The sequence below is a fragment of the Crotalus tigris genome, unplaced genomic scaffold (assembly GCF_016545835.1).
Source record: "Crotalus tigris isolate CLP2741 ecotype Arizona unplaced genomic scaffold, ASM1654583v1 scf7180000017644.4837335, whole genome shotgun sequence".
Taxonomy (NCBI): domain Eukaryota; kingdom Metazoa; phylum Chordata; class Lepidosauria; order Squamata; family Viperidae; genus Crotalus; species Crotalus tigris.
The window spans coordinates 3,448,662-3,470,486 of NW_024096536.1; the positions used below are offsets into that span (position 1 = coordinate 3,448,662).

The 21,825-nt window shown below is 37.7% G+C and overlaps 1 protein-coding gene and 1 non-coding gene across 5 annotated transcripts; one reads left to right on the top strand and one right to left on the bottom strand.

The window, feature by feature from the left end:
• Positions 1-1,352: 1,352 nt before the first annotated feature.
• Positions 1,353-20,067, bottom strand: POLDIP3 (DNA polymerase delta interacting protein 3). Of its 4 annotated transcripts, none has more exons than XM_039335619.1 (9): positions 19,930-20,067; positions 18,781-19,168; positions 14,116-14,190; positions 11,032-11,127; positions 6,304-6,486; positions 5,282-5,359; positions 3,573-3,702; positions 2,528-2,594; positions 1,353-2,228 (listed from the first exon to the last, which is right to left on the bottom strand). In XM_039335619.1, exons 1-9 carry the CDS (start codon positions 20,040-20,042, stop codon positions 2,054-2,056), a joined length of 1,305 nt encoding a protein of 434 aa, XP_039191553.1. In that variant the 5' UTR covers positions 20,043-20,067; the 3' UTR covers positions 1,353-2,053. The 4 variants fall into 4 exon arrangements, with proteins under 4 accessions (XP_039191553.1, XP_039191552.1, XP_039191555.1 ...); XM_039335618.1 differs by having other exon boundaries at positions 14,116-14,193; XM_039335621.1 differs by lacking the exon at positions 19,930-20,067 and adding an exon at positions 19,641-19,757 and having other exon boundaries at positions 14,116-14,193.
• Positions 20,068-20,373: 306 nt separating this feature from the next.
• LOC120304731 lies at positions 20,374-20,523 on the top strand. Its single transcript, XR_005555810.1, has one exon. It is a non-coding gene; the product is annotated as a U12 minor spliceosomal RNA (small nuclear RNA).
• Positions 20,524-21,825: the final 1,302 nt, after the last annotated feature.

Genomic DNA, 21,825 nt, shown 5'->3' on the forward strand with positions numbered 1-21,825 from the left:
TCACCCTTCTCTATTTTATGTTGAATAATTCATTTAAGGTGCCCTCACCACTTTTTCATAGAAATAGTGCTACAAGGCAGCAGCAGAATCTTATCCAGAGAAAAGGACTTAAGAGATACAATATATATAAACGTGTTAACTCCTTAAGAACAGAATGGGCAATGTTTTCTATTGATATTTCAAATAACAGAATAACAGAGTTGGAAGTGACCCTGGAGGTCTTCTACTCCAAGCCTACTCAAGCAGGAGAGTAATCCTCAACTTACAACAGTTCATTTAGTGAATGTATGAAGTTACAATGGCATTGAAAAAACTGACTTATGATAGTTTTTCACATTTACAACCATTCCGGCATCCCCATGGTCACGTGATCAAAATTCAGATGCTTGGCAACTGATTCATATTTATGATAGGAGTGTCCCAACTGGAGTGTGATCCCATTTTGCAGCCTTCTGATAAGCGAAGTCAATGGGGAAGCCAGATTCACTTAATAACCATGTTAGTAACTTAAGAGCTGCAGTGATTCACTTAACTGTGGCACAAAAGGTCATAAAATGGGGCAAAACTCTCTAACAAATGTCTCACTTAGCAACAGAAATTTTGGGCTCAATTGTGGTTGTAGGTCAAGGACTAGCTGTCCCATTTCAGACAAATGGTTGTCCAATCTCTTCTTTAAAACCTCCAATGTTGAAGCACCCACAACTTCTGGAGGCAGGCCATTTCATTGATTTTTCTAACTGTCAGGAAATTTCTCCTTAGTTCTAGGTCAGTGTTTCTCAACCTTGACAATTTTAAGGCATGTGGACTTCAACTCCCAGAATTCCACAGCCAGCAATGCTGGCTGTGGAATTCTGGGAGTTGAAGTCCACATGCCTTAAAATTGTCAAGGTTGAGAAACACTGTTCTAGGTCAATTCTCTCCTGGATTAGTTTCCATCCATTGCTTCTTGTCCTACCTTCAGGTGCTTTGGAGAACAGCTTGTCCTTCTCTTCTTTTTGGCAACCGGAGATATTGGAACACTGTTATTACCACTATGTCAACCTCTAGTCCTTGTTTTTATATTTAACAATCAACTGCTAAGTGACCAGCTGTTTTGTAGCCTGAGACAAAATTGCATTGAATTAGCTTATGGACAATTGTTTTAGAGCCAACATCTCAGAAAAACGTAACAAAATAAAGGTCTGACTTGAATTCTATTGAGATCAGGGCTACCAGAACTATTTGTGATTCTAAAGCACTGCATAAAAACAGCTTACTGTATCATTATCTATCTTGTACTGTTTAACTGGAAGATACTTTCCTTTGCAGTATAAATCTCATCAAAAATTGGAAAAAATATAAATACTAGATAATGAAGCTAAGTACTTTACTGGCATTCAAACAAATCCAATAGAAAAAGCATTTCTGTGTAACATCCTGAAGATCACAACAATATTCCTCCATCAACATATTAACAACATGAATACATGGCAATGAAAGTAGTGTAGAATATGTTATATACTTACACATATTCTCACTCCTTCATAATCTCTTCCATTAGTTGCTGCATGAACATTTCATTTGCTATTTATTTTCTTTTTACCAATTTTAGAGTAGCATACAGCTATTATCAATGCCTGGGAGTACAGTATTATAGCAAGTCTCTTCCACAGACACAGATATATTGAAATGAAATGTTTATTAATTGTATAAAGCAAAAGGGTCACCATTTTTACTAAAAGAATGAAAGCCACGACAAATGCTCATCACACCTTTAACTAGGTGTACTTTTAACTGGCTGGATACTGCAGTGGGGAGGCAGGTGAAAAAAAGGGAGAGTTATATGATGATACAGATTTCGGTAGAGAAAGGGGAAATTATTCCATTAGAAATATTGGGAGAAAAATTCCAACTATGAAAACAGAACAAACACATTTAGGGGAACACTACTGTACAGGAAAGGTAGCAACTGTAGAAAAACAAAGGTTTGAGTGTAGTCCAACACAACAATTGTGTTCCCATGTCTCCCAATTTTCCACACTCAGTTTACTAGTCCACTTTTGACGGCTACTTTTCAAAGTTTGATTTTGAACTCTGTAGGCTGCACAGTAGCAGAAGTCCCCGAGGATTTGAAGAGTGCCTTCAAGATGGTGTCAGGATCCACTTCGGCTGGGGGATTTGAAGACGTTCCTGTGTTTGTCCGACGTGGTTCAATTTCTTTCTTCACTGAAGGAGTGTCACTCAATCGACTAGGCAAAATTACAAGAAATAACATTATATTTAGCCTCCTTACAGAATGTAGACTCAAGCAATAATATTTTTTTTTATATACAAGAATAATGGAAAGAAAAAGGAAGAACAAAATTAGGAGTGCCAGAATCTCCAACACCGAGTGATAATCAGGAATGAAATGGTTGCTATCAATGCTGAACTCAAATAGGTTTTCATATTTTCAGGCTGATAACCTAAGAAAAGCAAAAATTATTTACATCTTACATTTATATTCTGTCTTTAAAGATCTTCAACTTTATGAATGTAATACACTTACAGCAAAATAGGCTGGTCTGATGTGATGACATTTCCATTAATGAAAAGATTACATTTCATTGGTTGTCCTAGTGAGAAAAAAATAAGATCAAAAGATGCTTTAAAGTACTGCTACCGTGTTTTCCTGAAAATAAGCCCTATTTCGAAAGTAAACCCTACCTTGATTTTTATGCATGCGCCTAATGTAAGCCCTACCCCCAAAATAAGCACTAGTTAAGAGCTGAGCAACTGGCCGCCCGTCCAGTCCGTCTGGTTGTTTGCGGTGCCACAAGGTGAGGCAAGATAGGTGGGGGATGGGATGAGGTGCCCCACACCCGCTTACCTCAGGGCCCTCACAGCCAGACCTCCCAAGCCCCGACACCTGCCTTGCCTTGCGATGGCGGCACCAACAGCCCTGTCCATCAGTAGCCCCCGTAGCTGCCACCAGCCTACTTCTACAGCTGCTCGCCGTGTCGCCCGCCGTCCTGTTTCACTGGCAGAGGCCTCTACAGGGAAATGGAAGCCAGCAAGTGACGCGCGTCAACTCAGGGCTTAATTCTCGGCTGCAGAGGCCTTTCCTGAAGGCCTCTGCTGGTGAACTGGAGGCCAGAGGTGATGTGCGCGAGTGGCAGCGAGTGGCCGCAGAAGTGGGCCAGTGGCAGCCAGGTGGACTTCTGCTGGATCAGGCTGTCAGTGCTGCTGAGCATGGCAAAACAGTGAAAAAAATAAGAATCCCTCAAAAATAAGACCTAATTTCCCCTTTTGGAGAAAGAAATATATAAGACCAGGTCTTATTTTCAGATATTAGTGATTATTCTTTCTTTCATATTTTCCTCACTATATATTTACTGTCAGAAGGCTTGCTTCCATGATTTTTCTCCTCTTGATAATAAAAAGAAAAATCACTGTTAATTTGAAAAATGCCAATTACAAAAATCTGTAAAATCCTGGTAAAATAGAAATCTTTTTTATTGTTTGACTCTGTTTTCCTGAAAATGTTTAAAATATTTTGCAAAGCAAGAACAAAGAAACAAAAGCTCAACCTTTCATATGAAGTTCATACTCACCGTCCAAGCATCTGTTGTTATATTTCTTATATGCAGTGATGGCATCTTCCTTTTTCACAAAGACAACTTCAGCCATCCCAGGGTTTACCAGACGAGCTCGCTTTAGGGCACCACACACACAGAATAATTCCTGAGGAAAAAGTTGTTTTGGAATAAAGAATATAGTATTGCCATAGCTTTAAACAACAAAGGACTGTTAAAGCAATATCAGCAAGATACTAGATTTAGATACTACCTAATGCATGTATTTCGTTTTAAGACAGTAAACAGAAATATTTGGTACTGAGATGGAAGAGACTGTATCTGCACCATCACATTGGGAAAAAATGGTTCAGAAATGCAACAAATAAAATAATAAATACAACACTGCTTTGATGCCTTTATTCCACCTTTCTGTGTCCCTCATTAGCAAGCCAAACATAGTCATGTAGTCAGGACATAAAGTTCCCTGCTCTACTGTAATTGCTGAGAGTACACAATAATCAAAGACATGCTTTTTCTAAATATGGAGGGAGCAAATATTTGTCTAACATAATTTAGATATCTCTTCCAGTTTTTGTATTTATGAAGCCTTATCAGTAAATTAAATTTGTGTTAAGAAAACATCTAGTATTGAAGAGTTTCTGCATTATAGCAAAAAAGGTCTATGAGTGAGGTATTACAGCATTGCCTGCATGTTCTAGATTCCTTAGATCAGTGGTTCTCAACCTTTTTAATGCCGCAACCCCCAACCAGTCGTAAGTCAAGGACTACTCAACTGGTGCAGCACCGTTTGCAGAATGGGACTTTTGGCAGGCTCAGCAGGGCAGAGACAGCCTGGACAATTCCTATTGGCTTTTGAAAGCCAATAGAATTAGACTCTATTCAAGAGAGTCTATTCTACTGGCTTTCAAAAGCCAACAGAATAAAATGGAGTAGCACAGCTAAGGAAAAGGGGAAAAAAATGGCGGACTGCGTTGTTTGGCAACCCCCGTGAAATGCTCGTTCGACCCCAAATGGGATCCCGACCCACAGGTTGAGAACCACTGCCTTAGATTTTGAAACTACTGTATACTTATATACAGTGTCAAGCTTACAAGAAACTGAAGAATTCTAGGCTTTTTTACTTCAGTGTCACATACATAAGGCTTTTCTTGGAACTATTAAATTCGTTCTGGTATTTCAATTATTGTACATTTGAAGATATCTAAGGGATGAAGGAGATCAGCTTAAGCAGGTTACTTGTTAGCTTTTGATAAAACGTTCCAGTTTCTCAAAAACATGTCCCTCATTACATTATTTAATGGAAACATTCAGAAAACAGGCTACAGGCACTCCTTGACTTATGACTGTTCATTTAACAACATTTCCAATTTACGATGACCTTGGAAAAATTGATTTATGCCCTATCCTTGCACTTCTACAATTGTACTAGCCTCATAGTATGTGATCACAATTTGGGTGCTTGGCAACCATCTTGCATCTTGCTGTCATATGACTGCGATTTATGACCTTTTCTGACAGGAAGTATCAACTGGGGAAGCTGGATTCGCTTAACAACCATGTGATTTGCTTAACAGCCATAGTAAAAATGGTCATAAAATCGGGTCCAATCATACGGTGATTTGTATTATGACTGCACCAATCTATAACGGAAATTCTGGAAGCAATTGTGATTATAAGTTGAAAATTATGTGTACTCTCAGACTTCAAAAACATACAATACTCACAACAATATCCTCTTCTGTAACACGGGGGTGTAAATTATTCACAGTCATTTTAGTACCCTCTAAAGGACTAAAGGCTGGCTATAATAAAAATAAGGCAAACATCAGCAATAAATAGAAGAAACATCAATGATATAATAATGCACATAAGCAAAGTGAAAATTTAAAATCTAGTTAAATTTCTACTATTTTCAGAATGCAGGTAGTCCTTGACTTACAACCATTTGTTTAGTGACCCAAGTTACAACGGCATTGAAATAAGCGATTTATGACTTTTTTCACATGTCCGTTGTAGCATCCCCATGGTCATATGATCAAAATTCAGTTGCCTGGCAACTGGCACAAGCAACTGAATTTGCAACTGGTCATATGACGACCTTTTGTAACTTTCTGACAAGCAAAGTCAATGGGGAAGCCAAGTTCATTTAATAACCATGTTACTAACTTAAGAACTGCAATGAATCAGTGATTCACTTAACAACTTTGGCAAAAAGGTCGTAAAATGGGGCAAAATTCAGTTAATAACCATTTTGCTTAACAACAGAAATTTCAGGATCAACTGTGGTCAAAAGTTGAGGACTACCTATATTCCCCAACTAATATCCAACCACCATATAAAGCATATTCAGACAGCAAAAATTTATACTGGATTCCACAAATAGCTCATGTTATATACAATTCTGCACTTTGGCTGGGGTGAGGGAGAGCACATTCATAATTGTGAACCACACACACTCAATGTGGCATGAAGGAAACTGCCATGTCAAAAAATGAGCAACACAAAAACTAAACGCAATTTAATTTAATTTAAACACAATTCAGCAAAATTAATATAGTTCTCCAGAATTATCTGGAAACAGTACTCTGGAGGTGCTTTGGTGACTGTAGCCTCATGTTTACATCTCTGCACTTGGGAAAAGGACAGAATATCTGTTCATCTCATTTTAGAATAAAATTAATTTTAAAAGAATTTTACAATTCTATGGACAGCACACAAAGACATCCCCTCCCCCTCTCCAGCTCACCTCGACCACTGTAGGCTCTTTAGGGGGTTCTTCCTTGGTCACTAAGGTTCTAGACATGTTTGTGAGGGCCTTTGTTCGGATGGGGGAAGGAGGGACCGGGGGGGCTGTATATGCATCATTCTGGACAACTTTTGTAAGAGGGACTGTCTTTGAGAGAGAAAACTTGTTGCCACTGTGTCCAGCCTGCACAAACAAAACATAAAATATTGGAAATGCCAGAAGCAATTTTTTATTTTTTCCCCGAAGACCAAAAGCCAAATAGTACTACATAGCAAGATCTCCCATGTCAGATAATTTAGCTGCAGGAACAAACTCATGTGGGCTAGACAAGAATTATAGCTGTTGAGTTAAACTAACCCACTAAATATTTCCTTTAGTTTTCATCTAACAAGGATCTACTGGCTGGAGTTTTAGACTGTACTAAAAACTGAAGCATTTCATGTTTTTTTTAAAAATAAAGATTTAATTTTATCACACTATTATACTTTAGTTTTTTCTAAAAATGTCATACACCACAGTAAGCTTAATGAAATACACTGCCTCTATCAATAAATGTTTCATCAAATTTAGAATATATATATTAAAATCACATAGTTACAGATACTATTAATGAAAACAAAATATTTATATAATGGCAATACTAAATATATTATAGGAGGCATTTCAAATAATTCCTGTGATATAATAATAGGATAGACAGAGGATAACAAAAAAGTACAAAATGTCTGAGCAAAGTATAGTAATTAAAAGTGAAATTTTTCAAATATTTCTCATTTTTCAGATATATTTGAAACAAGAAAATAACAATATTGCAACAAAAATTAATAAGCTCCATCTTTCTTGAAAATTGATCTACAAAATAGTCTTAAGACTTACTTTAACTTTAATGACTGGTTTTGTCAAATTACCACCACTATTTTCACAGAAGCCTGAAAAAGGTTGAGCTACTTTAATAAATAACAGAGAGATGCTATGCTTACACAGGGACCCAAGCAATTCTTTGGATTTATTTTCAAGGTGCTGCACAGCCTTATTATACCAGCAAGCCAAAGATTTACACATCATATTAAGGCACAATATGGTTTGTTCGAATTTCAGATAATATGTTTGTGAAACCAGCTACGTATGATTTAATAAAAGTTAACTAAATACACCGCCACTGAATAAATGTTCAAACCAGATGTTAGTGTGGTTTTAATCAAGCAGAAGAAATCTCTTATGTTTTATTCCTTTCTAAAAATTTAGCATACAGTGTGGGACCAGATTTACCCATTTAAATCTGCTTATTCTCATTCATAAAACTCTCAATACTTTTGAAGAAATTTTTCCCCCACCATCTATTAATAGAACACTGAATTCTAATATGATATTATTCATCCAGAAAATATATTCTAATTATATGTTTTAATAAACATCATTTTCCCTCCGACCAATTCTCTTTATCACAAAATTCAATTATATATTCTAAAACTAGAGCAGGAATCTTTCTGGATTACTGCATGCAATTTTGTTACACAGCTTTAGAGCTAAAATAATAAAAACAAAAATGGATGAGGAAACTGGTAGGATGAGATAATCTACTCCCTGGTATCATATTTTGATCTTTGAATTTGATCCTTTTCCCTGATGTCCTGTAGTTATTCTTGCCATTTGATTGTTTTTTATTTGTTTTAATTCTATTATTTTAATCTTTATGTAAGCCATCTAGGTAGATAAATAGAAGAGTAAGCAAACAAAATGACTTAAGCACAGATCACTAATTTTGGTTGAAACCCACAACCAATAATAATTCCTTTAAGGAGAAATGACAGAAAAAATTGATATAACCAAAGGAGTACGACAAGGATGCCCACTTTCTCCTCTTCTATTTATTTTATCATTAGAAATACTTCTTACAAAAATCAGAGAGGACCCCAAGAAATAAAGGGTTTAAAAATTAAAAAGGAAGAATATAAGGTCCAGGCTTTTGCTGATGACTTGGTATTTATTTTGGAAGATCCATTAGAAACCGGCTTTAAATTGATTCAAAAAATAGAAGAATTTGGTGAGGTAGCCGGACTTAAGATTAATAGGAATAAATCCAAATAAATAACAAAAAATCTTACAAAGGCACAAGAAAATAAAATACTTAGGGATCTGGCTTACAGCAAAATGCTCCTCAATTAAGGAAGACAATTATGATAAAATATAAACCAGATAAAAAAAGATTTAGAAAATTGGGATAATTTGCAAATTTCATTTTTAGGGAGGACCGCTACAGTCAAAATGAATGTATTGCCAAAAATATTATTTCTGTTCCAGGTTATTCCAATAAAATTAGGGAAAACATTCTTTCAAGAATTAAATAAATTGATCACTAAATTTATATGGCAAAGGAAAAAACCCAGGATTAAATTAAAACTTTTACAAGACACGAAAGATAAAGGGGGATTGGCGTTACCAGAGTCGGAAATATACTATCAAGCATCAAGCTTAACTTGGCTAAAAGACTGGATGGATTTGAAAAATACCAGAATCTTAACAATAGAAGGACATGATTTGCAAGCAAGGTGGCATGCATTCCTATGGGACGAAAAACATAAAATACACAGATATTTTCAAAGACACATAGTTAGGAATGCATTGCTACACACTTGGGAAAAAATAAAACAAAAACATTGTACAAGAATTCCAATGTGGTTATCCCCAACAGAAGCTCTGAAATACCCAAACCTATTGGATATAAATAAGATAATTAGATACAAGGAATTAGTAAATGAACAGGGAAATTTGAAAACAAAACAAGAATTGGAACAAGACATTGGCAGAGAGATTGATTGGTGGACATTTACAGAAATTCAATCTAAATATACAGAGGACAAAAAATTATATGAAATCCAAAAAGAGCCGCAAGAATTGAATAAAATTATACATGGAACAGAAATAAAATTAATTAGCAATTTATACAAATACCTATTGAGATATAAAATGGAAGACGAGGTTGTCAAAGACACAATGATTAGATGGGCAAAAAATTTCGGATATAATATAGAATTGGAGAAATGGGAAAAAATATGGGAAATAAATATAAAATTGACTATGTCAGTGGCATTCAAGGAAAACCAGTTGAAAATGTTTTACAGATGGCATCTTCCACTTGCAAAGCTTGCCAAGATGTTCCAGAATAATTCGCCAACATGTTGGAAATGTAAAAAAGTACATAGAACATATTATCATCTATGGTGGACATGCCCAGTTGCAAAAAAATACTGGTCTACAATAAGAAAATGGATCCAAGAAATAATAGACCAACCTGTAGACTGGAAACCAGAGATCTTTTTGTTGGGTATTTTAAATAGAAAATATAGTAAAGAAATATGGTACTTAATTTTACATATAATAACGGCGGCAAGAATAGCATATGCACAGTGCTGGAAAAATGAGAATATACCATCAGAGGAAGAAGTAATAAGAAAAATCCTGGACTGTGCTGAGATGGACAAATTAACAAAAGAGATAAAAGAAAAGGAAGACACAGAGTATTATATAGTATGGAACAAGGTGTATGTCTGGTTGGAGACTAGAAATAATAGAGGAGAATAAATATGGAAAGGTCAAAAGTAAAAATATGTGTACAATAATGTATAATAATAATCATATGAATTATTCTTAGTAAGAAATAGAACATGTAAAGGAAGGAAGAAGGAAGAAAAATGTAAATAAGAAATAATGGGACTATAAGTACAAATATTTAAAGAATAAGGGGGAAATGTAAATATTAGATTACTGTTACGTAATTGCTGTAAAAAAAGGAGGAGTATATATTGTGTGTGTATGTGTGTTATGTTTTGCTTTGTTTTGTTTTGTCTTGTTGGTTAAAAATAAAAATTTAAAAAAATAAATAAATAATTCCTTTAAGGCAACCATTACTTACTGCTGTAAGTATGTTTTTTAAACTATAGCTTCTTTTATCCTGAACAGAATTGACAATTGACTAATTAGATTAAATATGGACATTGAGACTTCCTTTCCTTCCTTCCTTATTTTGAAGGACCTTTGGCCATATGTATTTCATAAAATATGGCTTTTAAGGTAAATAATAAAAGCATTTGTACTCTAGTTCAGCAAAGAATGATAAGTTCCTTTCTGCACTTTTAACTGATAAGAGATAAAAATGAAGCAACATTTTTAGAGATGATTCTATAATTGATCTGCAATATATCTTCCATTGTCTTATCAAAATATATTGACTGGGCTCATGCGTGATATTAACATATTGTTTAGTTACTGTTTTGTACAATGCATGAGTCTCAACATGATCAAATATTTATAATATGCACTCTTCATCACAATAATATGGACTTTCAAGACAACATCAGAAATTATATCCCAGAACTGTGGTGATTTGATAGTAAAACAAGACTAAATTACCTCTTGCCTCTTTAATTATCTTTCACCAGAATGATGAAGGATAGAGTTAGTTTGCAGTACAATGGAATCTGGACAGATTTCAATTGCTAGCTAATTCAAAAGATGGAAAGACAAATTAATGGCACATTAATTCTATGAGGCTCTGCATCTGCCACAGATACAGGTAACTGTCACCTTGTTCTAGAATAGCTGCAAAAAACTGTACAAATCTGAAAGCTGGAACCAGGATGTCCATCCAATGAGAATAGAGAAAAAGCATGTTTATCTGTATATGTCCACTAAAGGCAGAAAAGAAAGATTACAAAACCAGATCCTTACTGCATTGTTCAGGAAGCTATTTGTTGCGGTGATTTTCATCTGTTTGTTGGGAAAGGGAGGTACAGTTTCATCATCATCCTCTGTATCATATAGGCACTAAAACAGAAGATAAGTTGGTATAATTTTTAATGGAAATAATGAATTGTATATTTCTCACTGTAGCTGCAAAAATCAATATTTTAAAGAGACGGGGTTGGTGTTGAAGTACAGTGGGGCAAAAAAGTATTTAGTCAGCCACCAATTGTGCAACTTCTCCCACTTAAAAAGATGAGAGAGGCCTGTAATTGTCATCATAGGTAGACTTCAACTATGAGAGACAAAATGAGAAAACAAATCCAGACAATCACACTGTCTGATTTGGAAAGAATTTATTTGCAAATTATGGTGGAAAATAAGTATGTGGTCAATATCAAAAGTTCGTCTCAATACTTTGTTATATATCCTTTGTTGGCAATGACAGAGGTCAAACGTTTTCTGTAAGTCTTCACAAGGTTGGCACACACTGTTGCTGGTATGTTGGCTCATTCCTCCATGCAGATCTCCTCTAGAGCAGTGATGTTTTGGGGCTGTTGCTGGGCAACACGGACTTTCAACTCCCTCCAAAGGTTTTCTATGGGGTTGAGATCTGGAGACTGGCTAGGCCACTCCAGGACCTTGAAATGCTTCTTACGAAGCCACTCCTTCATTGCCCGGGAGTGGCTTCATTGTCTTGCTGAAAGACCCAGCCACGTTTCATCTTCAATGCCCCTGCTGATGGAAGGAGGTTTGCACTCAAAATCTCACGATACACGGCTCCATTCATTCTTTCCTGTACATGGATCAGTCGTCCTGGTCCCTTTGCAGAGAAACAGCCCCAAAGCATGATGTTGCCACCCCCATGCTTCACAGTAGGTATGGTGTTCTTTGGATGCAACTCAGCATTCTCTCTCCTCCAAACACGACAAGTTGTGTTTCTACCAAACAGTTCTACTTTGGTTTCACCTGACCATAGGACATTCTCCCAATCCTCTTCTGGATCATCCAAATGCTCTCTAGCAAACTTCAGATGGGCCCAGACATGTACTGGCTTAAGCAGGGGGACACATCTGACACTGCAGGATCTGAGTCCCTGGCGGCGTAGTGTGTTACTGATGGTTGCCTTTGTTACGTTGGTCCCAGCAATCTGCAGATCATTCACTAGGTCCCCCCGCATGGTTCTGGGATTTTTAGTCACCGTTCTTGTGATCATGTTGACCCCATGAGGTGAGATCTTGCGTGGAACCCCAGATCAAGGGAGATTATCAGTGGTCTTGTATGTCTTCCATTTTCTAATTATTGCTCCCACAGTTGATTTCTTCACCCCAAGCTGCTTGCCTATTGCAGATTCAGTCTTCCAAACCTGGTGCAGGTCTACAATTTTGTTTCTGGTGTCCTTTGACAGCTCTTTGGTCTTCACCATAGTGGAGTTTGGAGTGTGACTGTTTGAGGTTGTGGACAGGTATCTTTTATACTGATAACAAGTTCAAACAGGTGCCATTAATACAGGTAATGAGTGGAGGACAGAGGAGCCTCTTAAAGATGTTACAGGACTGTGAGAGCCAGAAATCTTGCTTGTTTGTAGGTGACCACATACTTATTTTCCACCATAATTTGCAAATAAGTTCTTTCCAAATCAGACAATGTGATTGTCTGGATTTGTTTTCTCATTTTGTCTCTCATAGTTGAGGTCTACCTATGATGACAATTACAGGCCTCTCTCATCTTTTTAAGTGGGAGAACTTGCACAATTGGTGGCTGACTAAATACTTTTTTGCCCCACTGTAACAGCTAACCTCAACTAGTAAGCTGTTATAGATTTCAATTCTGCTTCTAGCTATCAAGAATATGTATTAGTGATCTTTTTAAACATACTGTCTATGCTATGGCACAAATTAATTAACCATTTTTTCTTAGCACAATACTTCTTAGAGGTGAATCAGACATGGATAATCACAATTCTGAAGAAATCTGTGCAGCATTTGAGGGCTATTTTAATATAGAAATATAAATTTTTCCATTCATGTATTGCTTACTTATTGAAATGCTTCAAAATTGTTCAATCAGGTAATATCAAAAACTGTTCAGAAACCCAGGAAAGCTTGACAATACAGTGAAACAGAAGATGCTCATTTATGCTATAATTCACATTGTAAGTGACAAACTGATTATTATATTAATTAGACTTTTACATTTATGACGTGTGGTTTTTGAAATGATAGGTAATGGAACAGGAGTGTTTATGAACAGGACTGGAACCACAATATAGGCGGGGGGGGGGGAAATCCAACCTTTACTTTTCTACTGATTACAAGAAACATTTCATAATTCATTTATTGCTCTTTGCAGCCAATTTGAGTTTTCCATTCAATGAAAATAATGTTGAAGGTTGAGCTACTTCTTAGTTTTTCACTAACTATGGATGCTATGCAACATTCTGCTCTACATAGCATTTTAAATTCTCAAAAACATAGGCTTACATTCTCAAAAACAAGTACATTAAATGCAAAGATATTTATTTACTTGGGGTCAAATCTTTTCAATACTTAACTAAGCATTATTTTGTGAAATGATAGCAATTAAACCAAAGACAATCAAAGTAGCTATGTCAATATTTTCATTTTATCTCGGCCGATTAGCTACTACTGATAAGTATCACAATAGATGGGCAGGCAGAGTGAAGAATGGCAATATTTAAGAGTTTGATGGTACTTATATCAACCCCTATCCCTGGGAAGTCTGGGCAAGAAAAAAATCATAGTATGGAAGTTAAGATACAGAAAGCTTGTCATTTCACCCATATCCCATCAATCTCATGAAGAGGGGGAACCTTTGCCAGCCCTTTTTTTGAGTGGATTGGAACAGCAGATTTGGCTTTGCCAAGCCATTTCCTGATATATCCTAATAGCTTTCTAACACTGCAAAACTAAAGATACCACACAGCTAAGGAGCACAGATCAATAATGAATAATCCCAAATAAGATGGTTCCAATGATTTGTCAACATTGTACGCATAGTAGCAAAATGTATACAAGTAGGTTGAACTGATAGTTACATAAAGACACACACCTGTTTGGGGGTGTGATTATTCACAATGTTGACCTTCATACCTGCAGAATGAGCATGCGATGGAATTGTAGCCTTCTGCTGTTTATTGGGGTAGGAGAAGAAAAAGATAAAATCAGCATTAATAAATTCAAGAAAGATTACAAAAATATGAATTGTTATTCTTTAGTGCTTCTACCGTAATAACAAAGAAACCATTTACCCAATTTTTGAAGCCTTAAACTGCATTATTCTACAATCTCTTCCACTATCTGTAATAAAAGGCTTTTTAATGTGATATAGAAATTAAACAAATAATATTGTACTATTAAAAAGGAAAGCATAATTGCAGCAACTGCTTTGTCCCATAATTGTGTTCTGCTTCTAAACTATTTGTAAAGGTTCTCAGAGAAGGCACAATGCTTTATAGAATCATTGCCCCAAGCTTTCTGACTTTTATTTAGATATTTGGAATGAGCCTGATTTTATTTGTGAGATAACAAAATTCTGGAAAAATCACTGTACTTTTTTCCGTAAGACAAGCTTATTAAAAGTAATTGACTGGTTTTAAAAGCAAATTCTACAGCCAGAACTCAATATATTTACCATGATCAATCAGCCTCTGGAGCAGGCTGATACTTCTGCCCTAGAATGGAACTTAAAAAGCAAAGGGAATTCTTGGAATTTGTTTGACTCCACATTTTTAAGTTGACAATCTATAGATTACAACTGAACGAAGAAGGAAGAACTGGATGACATTTTAACATGTTGTAGAGTGCCCTAAGCTTGAGTACCTGGCACAGAGACAAGAAGATTGGGAAGCTTCTAGCATGAAACTGGAGAAGAAAGACAAAAGGGCTAAGCTAATCCTTTCTTCTCCTGATGGAAAATAAGACAGAATATTACCTTTGCGATGTTAAGATATCTTTCCAAGAATTTCAATAGGTATGTATATGCATACGCTATCTGTTCTATGTGCACAATATACCATTGTTCCTGTGGGAAAACTGAAAATTACTGAATAATATAGCTTTGTGAGACAGATGGCAGGCTGATACATTTGTATCAATCTGCCATCTTCATGAGTAGTGCAGTTCTAATATTTCGAGAGTACCTTTCCTCTTCAAGAGATCTTCCCTTTTCTCTTTTATGGTGTGCTTAATGGAGTAAACAGAATCATCAAATGGCATCTTATATCAAACTCACAAAAAAAGCTGCCTTAGTGAGTGATAGCACCTAGCCTATCTGGACTGATTGTAGGAAATAAACAGTTCTGATCAAAGTTGTCAAAGGGGAAAATCTGGGAATTGCAAACCTATCAGCTAGACTTTTAAAAAGACATGTTACTTCCATGTACTGTCAAAAAACTGCATAGTAGCAATCACCAGGAGCCTAGTTCAACTCAAGGAATCTTATTTGTTTTTTTAAATGAAGTGCTGCTTTGTTTACTGAAGATATAACATAAATCAATGCTTTGTATAAATTTTCATATAATCATAAGGGTATGAACTTGATGTTCTCTAAATACTGCTCATACTATCTTGATAAGAACTGAAGCCCCAAACAGCTATACAGCATCAAGTTGCCCCTCTTGCTGAAATTTATACAAGAGGAAAATACAGGAGAGATTACAAATTTGTCATATAAATAATGCAGTTCTATATAATTCATATTGTTCTTAGATGTAAGTAAAATAAATATCTATGTTATAAACCTAACTGCAGTAGTATTTCCCATACACCTGGAACATTGCATTAAGACAAATATTATTTTACTATGGTGAATGAAAGAGCAAGTTCCTCATATTTGATCTAGAGAAAAGATGACTAGAGGTCTTACATGCATTTATTTCTCCTATCATTACAAAAATGTTGCCACTGTAAGTTCAGAATTGGAGAGTGTCAGCCTCACTCATCTGTTAAGAAAACAACCTCTTCAACAGTTCACATAGATACAATTTATAAAATATTGATGTCCTGGTCTTAAGTAGTTGAGAGATAAATCGGGTTCTAATCTAAAACCAGGAATAGCCAACATCCCTGAAGACAAGCTCAGGATCCAAAAAGATCTTGACAAACTTGAACAATGGGGCTCTATCCAACAAAATGAATTTTATGTGGAGAAAAGCAAAGTTTTACATTTAAGCAGGAAAAATTGAAGGTATAAATACAGATTAGGCAAGACCTGGCTGAGAAACAGCAACTGTGAGAGGGGCCTTGGAGTCCTAGTGGACGATCACTTAACCGTGAACCAGCAGTGTGCAGCAGCAGCCACAAAAGCTAATATACAATCCTGGATTATATAAACAGAGGGATAGAATCAAGATCACATGAAGTATTAGTATCGCTTTATAAACCCTAGTAAGACCACATCTGGAATACTGCAGCCAAATATACCCCCTTCAGAGCGGGTTCGCAACTTGGGTGTCCTCCTTGATCCACAGCTGAATTTGGAACATCATTTGACAGCTGTGGCTGGGAGGACCTTTGCACAAGTTCGTCTGTTGCACCAGTTGCGACCCTACCTGGACCGGGAGGCTCTCCTTACAGTCACTCATGCCCTCATCACCTCACCTCTGGACTACTGCAACGCGCTCTACATGGGGCTACCCTTGAAAAGTATTCGGAGACTACAGTTGGTCCAGAATGCAGCCGCACGAGTGATAGTGGGTGCTCCTCGATACACCCACGTTACACCTATCCTCCGTGAGCTGCACTGGTTGCCTATTGGTCTCCGGGTCCAATTCAAGGTGTTGGTTATTACCTTTAAAGCCCTATATGGCTCAGGGCCAGGCTATTTGCGAGACCGCCTACTACCTCATAGTTCCCTTCGTCCGGTTAGATCCCACAGGCTGGGCCTCCTTCAGGTCCCGTCGGCCAAGCAGTGCCATTTGGCGGGGCCGCGGAGGAGGGCTTTCTCTGTGATGGCGCCCACCTCTTGGAACCAGCTCCCCCCGGAGATTAGGACCGCTCCCACCCTGTTGGTTTTCCGTAAGCTGCTTAAGACCTGGCTTTTCCGGCAGGCCTGGGGTTTATAAAATCTGACCCCTGGATGACTGTTTTTATTGTTAGCCGCCCAGAGTCCTCCGGGAGTGGGGCGGCTTATAAATTTTATAAATAAATAAATAAATTTTGGTCACCATACTACAAAAAAGATGTTGAGACTTTGGAAAAAGTTTAGAGAAGAGCAACTAAGATGATCAAAGGCCTGGAGATTAAAACATATGAAGAACGGCTGCAGGACTTGGGTTTGGCTAGTCTAGAGAAAAGAAGAAACAGGGGTGACATGATAGCAGTATTCCAGTATTTGAGGGACTGCCAGAAAGAAGAGGGGGTCACATTATTCACCAAAGCACCAAAGGGCAGGACGAGAAACAGTGGTTGGAAACTGATCAAAGAGAGAAGCAACCTGGAATTAAGGAGAAACTTCCTAACAGTGAGGACAATTAACCAGTGAAAAAGCTTGCCTTCAGAAATCGTGAGCGCTCCATCCCTAGAGGTTTTTAAGAATAGACAGTCACTTGTCTGAAATGGCATAGGTTCTCCTGCTTGAGTGGGGGGGGGGTGTTGGACTACAAGACTTCCAAGGTTCTGTTCTGTTCTATTCACTGCTGAGGCTTCTGTGACCTTATCCTATTCTTTTCTGATAAATCTGAACCTGTTTCAGTCTGGCTTCAGGCCAATGTATAGTATAGAGACAGTGTTGGATACACTTGCTGATGAGAGTGGTGCACCCATCTTAGTGCTCCTTAATCTCTCAGCAGCTTTTGAATTTGTTGACCATACTATCCTTCTGGATTGTAAGGATCAGAAGTGGGAGGCACTGGGCTCCAGTTGTTCACTCCTTTTTCAGGCTGGTTCTAGTCGATATTGATGGAGGAGGGGGAGAATGCCTTAGGGTTCATGCCCTTTCTCCTGTTCAACATTACATGAAACCACTGAGAGAGGTCATCTGCTGCCAGTTCAGGGTACAGTTCTTCATTTAAAACCCAAGTGGCACAGATGAAGCTGTCAATGCAGCTGCAGTAGTAGTAATGAGTGCATGTTGATATGCCCAAGTGTCACCATTGCAAACAAGCTGCATTGGCTGTCAGTTATCTTGAGAATGCAATTCAACGTTCTGGTTATTACCAATAAATCCCTGTATGGCACAAGTCCTGGATACCTGGATGGCCACTTATCTCCAATAATTTGCCAAGTGTGTTCCAGTAGAGTGGGTGCACTCCCCCCATTTAATTATGCCATGTTGTGGGAACTAGGAAGCATGCCTTCTCTGTTGTGGCCTCCACATTCTGGAACAAAATCCACCCAGAGATAGGGAACCCTCTCTCCTAAGGTTTAACAAAGGATTGAAAACCTGGCTCGGATTCTGGGGTTGATGTTTGTCATTGTTTAACATCCCTATTTTGTTTTGTGGATTGTTAGAAGTGTTTCAGTCTGAGCTGCCTATTAATATTGTTTCTCACTGTTTTGTTTTGTACACCAGCCAAATCCACTGGAGTTGGGTGGTCAATAAATTTAAATGAATGAAATAATAAAATCTTGGTATAAGGAATTCTGGGAGATTCATTTGAAATGAACTGTCAAGAGTTTGACATAAATCGCATTGTTATTTTTGTCAATATTTTTCTTTGGAAAACAAAGTCATTTCTCCTGAAATTAGAAAAACAAAGTGAATTAGCAATCTTACTTGTATTGTTTTTGTGATCTTTACAGCAGGAGATACTGTTTCCACAATGGTGTTGATGGGGACTGCAACTGGAGCACTTCTTTTCAAACTAATTTTCTCTCTAGCATCAATAACTTTGGTCACCTTTTCTATACTCTGTTGTTTCCGGGAGTTTAGCATCTCTCGGGCATCTTGAACTTTCCCTTTGATTTTGAACCTTGCGTCTTTCTGAAGCAGTTTCTCCCTGGCATCTTTCACACCAATTTTGTGCCTAGCATCAGTGATACCAATCTTTTGACGTGCATCAAATGTCTGCTGAAACCCAACACTAGTTGATGATCTGCTTAAAAAGGTTTGCTGGTTTCCAATTCGAGATCTAATGCCTCCAAAGACCGGCCTCATGTTCAGTCTGAAAGAGAAACGCCACATATTAACTAAAGCTTTTTTTTGAAAAAAAAAATCAATCAAATACTTCCAATTCACTATAAAAGGCTGAATAGATAACAGATTTATAGTTCTTAATGAAAATGTAGCATGTTGGTTTTGCCCACAATTCCAAGAAGTCTCTGAAACCAGTTTATGGTGTAAATGACAGCCTATGTGCAGTGTAGCTTTTCCAGAGATGCACTTTTTGGATAATATGTCAGTAAAATATTTTTAGATACTTCTACACACTTTTTTGTATTACATAGAACCAAGAGCCCCAGTCCAAAAAGAAAAAAAAAAACAGACGAAAACCCAGAGAAGCTACAGTACTTAAAAGATGGAGCTAATAGAAACCACTTTTTGAAACGGAGCAACTGCAGGATACCCTGCGGCTGGGGGAGACCCTTGAAAAGCATCCTACTCAACCCTCACCTACAGCATGCTGCTTTTGCTACCTGCGTCCCGTGCCCCTCTCGCCCGGAGACCCGCTGGCGCTGCCTTCCTGCCACCCGACACCCCCGCACTGTTCACGGTGGGTCAACAGAACCGAACTCTCTAGCAGATAACGACTGACAAGACGATAAACCAATCAGAAGACAGGATGTCGCTCTGGGCGGGCCTTCCCTCCCGGACACAGTACGGATCTTTTCTGCGTGCTACGATGGGGAGTGGGAAGCTGACCGTCGTCAACGCTGAGTTCCATCCTCGTAGTTTGTCTGCAGAGTGATGGTTCTTTCAACTCACCTCCCTTTTGTATTGACACTGACGCCGCGCTTCTTGATCAGTTCATCCAAAGATAGGTCCGCCATATTTCCTCTAGGCCGGGAGAAAAGTCGCAGCGACCGACACCCGGACATGAGATACAACTACTTCCGGTCTCACACTTACACCCGTTTGTTTCAGCTTCTCGCGGCTTTAGACAAATCACGCGTAATAAAGAATTGGAGATTTCGCAGGAGCTAGCTTCCCATAACCCAAAGCGACAACCATTTTAATTTGCATATATAAAATGAGATATTAGATACATATTTCTTCCAGATTCTAAAACATTTTGCTTATATTAGCGAGTGAGCGGGTAAACAGTAAAGATTTAAACTGTTATATTTTTTTTCTTTCACCTTATACAATTCACCCTCCTGTGAAACGACTCTGTTGTCAGTCACCTTTCCTACTCTAAGTGAAACTAGTATGCCTTAAACTTATGAGTAAGGAAAATAACGATTCGGGGTGACGCCCGAGTCCTCACTAACAATGTGAGAGGAATTTTTGAACGGGTACAGGTTGTCCCAAAGGTGACCCGCCTACTTAGCGGGATGCCTGGGTGTTCTGATCTGCCCGCGAGCTTACTGTTAAAAAGAGAAGCGTCTATTTCGTGAAATAAGTGATTTCCTGTATGGAAGTTTGTTATTCGAAGTTTTGTTCTTGTCGTTTTGTACTTTTACGTGATATATTTGTCTTTGTACTGTATATATCTGTTAACCTAAATTGCATTAACGTGGAAATGTTCTCATTGCGTTAAGGACGTAGCTTAAGTTATTAGGGATACAGGCCAACCAATCTTCTCCCTTTGCCCATTTCATCCCAACTTAAATCCTTTATCAGCCCACCCGTTTTCTGCATCTGATAAAGAGAGCCTGCAGCTGAAAAAAGTGTGTGCCTTTTAATAATATTTTAGCTGGAAAAGATTCTACCCATGCTCCTTCCGATTTCTTGCCGCCATAGACGAGCATGGCTCTACTCTTACGAAATTCATTAGTGCTTCAAGGACCAACCAGGCCCTACTGAGAAACACTCAGGTCTGCTGGTATTGGGCATGGTGAGTGGTAGGAATTGGAGTATGAAGAACATTTAATTAATTTAGTTAAATGAAGAGGACGAGGGGGGACATGATAGCAGTGATCCAATATTTCAGGGGCTGCCACAAAGCAGAGGGAGTCAAGCGGGAGTCAAGCTATTTTCCAAGGCGCCTGAAGGCAAGACAAGAAGCAACGGATGGAAACTAATCAAGGAGAGAAGCAACCTAGAACTAAGGAGAAACTTCCTGACAGAACAGTTAACCAGTGGAACAACCTGCCTCCAGAAGCGGTGAATGCTCCAACACTGGAAGTTTTTAAGAAGAGACTGGACAACCATTTGTCTGAAATGGTATAGGGTTTCCTGCCTGAGCGGGGGGGGGGGTTGGACTAGATGACATCCAAGGTCCCTTCCAACTTTATTATTATTATTACTATTATTACTTACCATTCTCTAATTATTGTATACCATCACTAATAAATATGAGCCCAGTTGAAGTTATTTATCCATCTTTTTGGTATAACTTTCCAATATAGATTGTGTATATATGTTGAAATAATAGGAAATATTTGTAGCTTGGGTTTTAGATTTTGGTTGTGGTTCTCCAAGCTTATTTTAGTATAATTTCTGAATGTTTCATTACCAATTTAGGTAACACCAGCAGCAGGATTTTGTCCCATTCTCTTTAGTTCATAAATGTCTTGTGTGGTCAGTTGTTTGGAGCTATATTTGAATTCCAAGCACCTAATTGGTTCTCTTGTTGATTGGCACTTTGTGTATGTATGTTTACTTAACTGTATAATCTTACTCAACAAGCGATGACTCCTAATATTTCACTGCTTAACA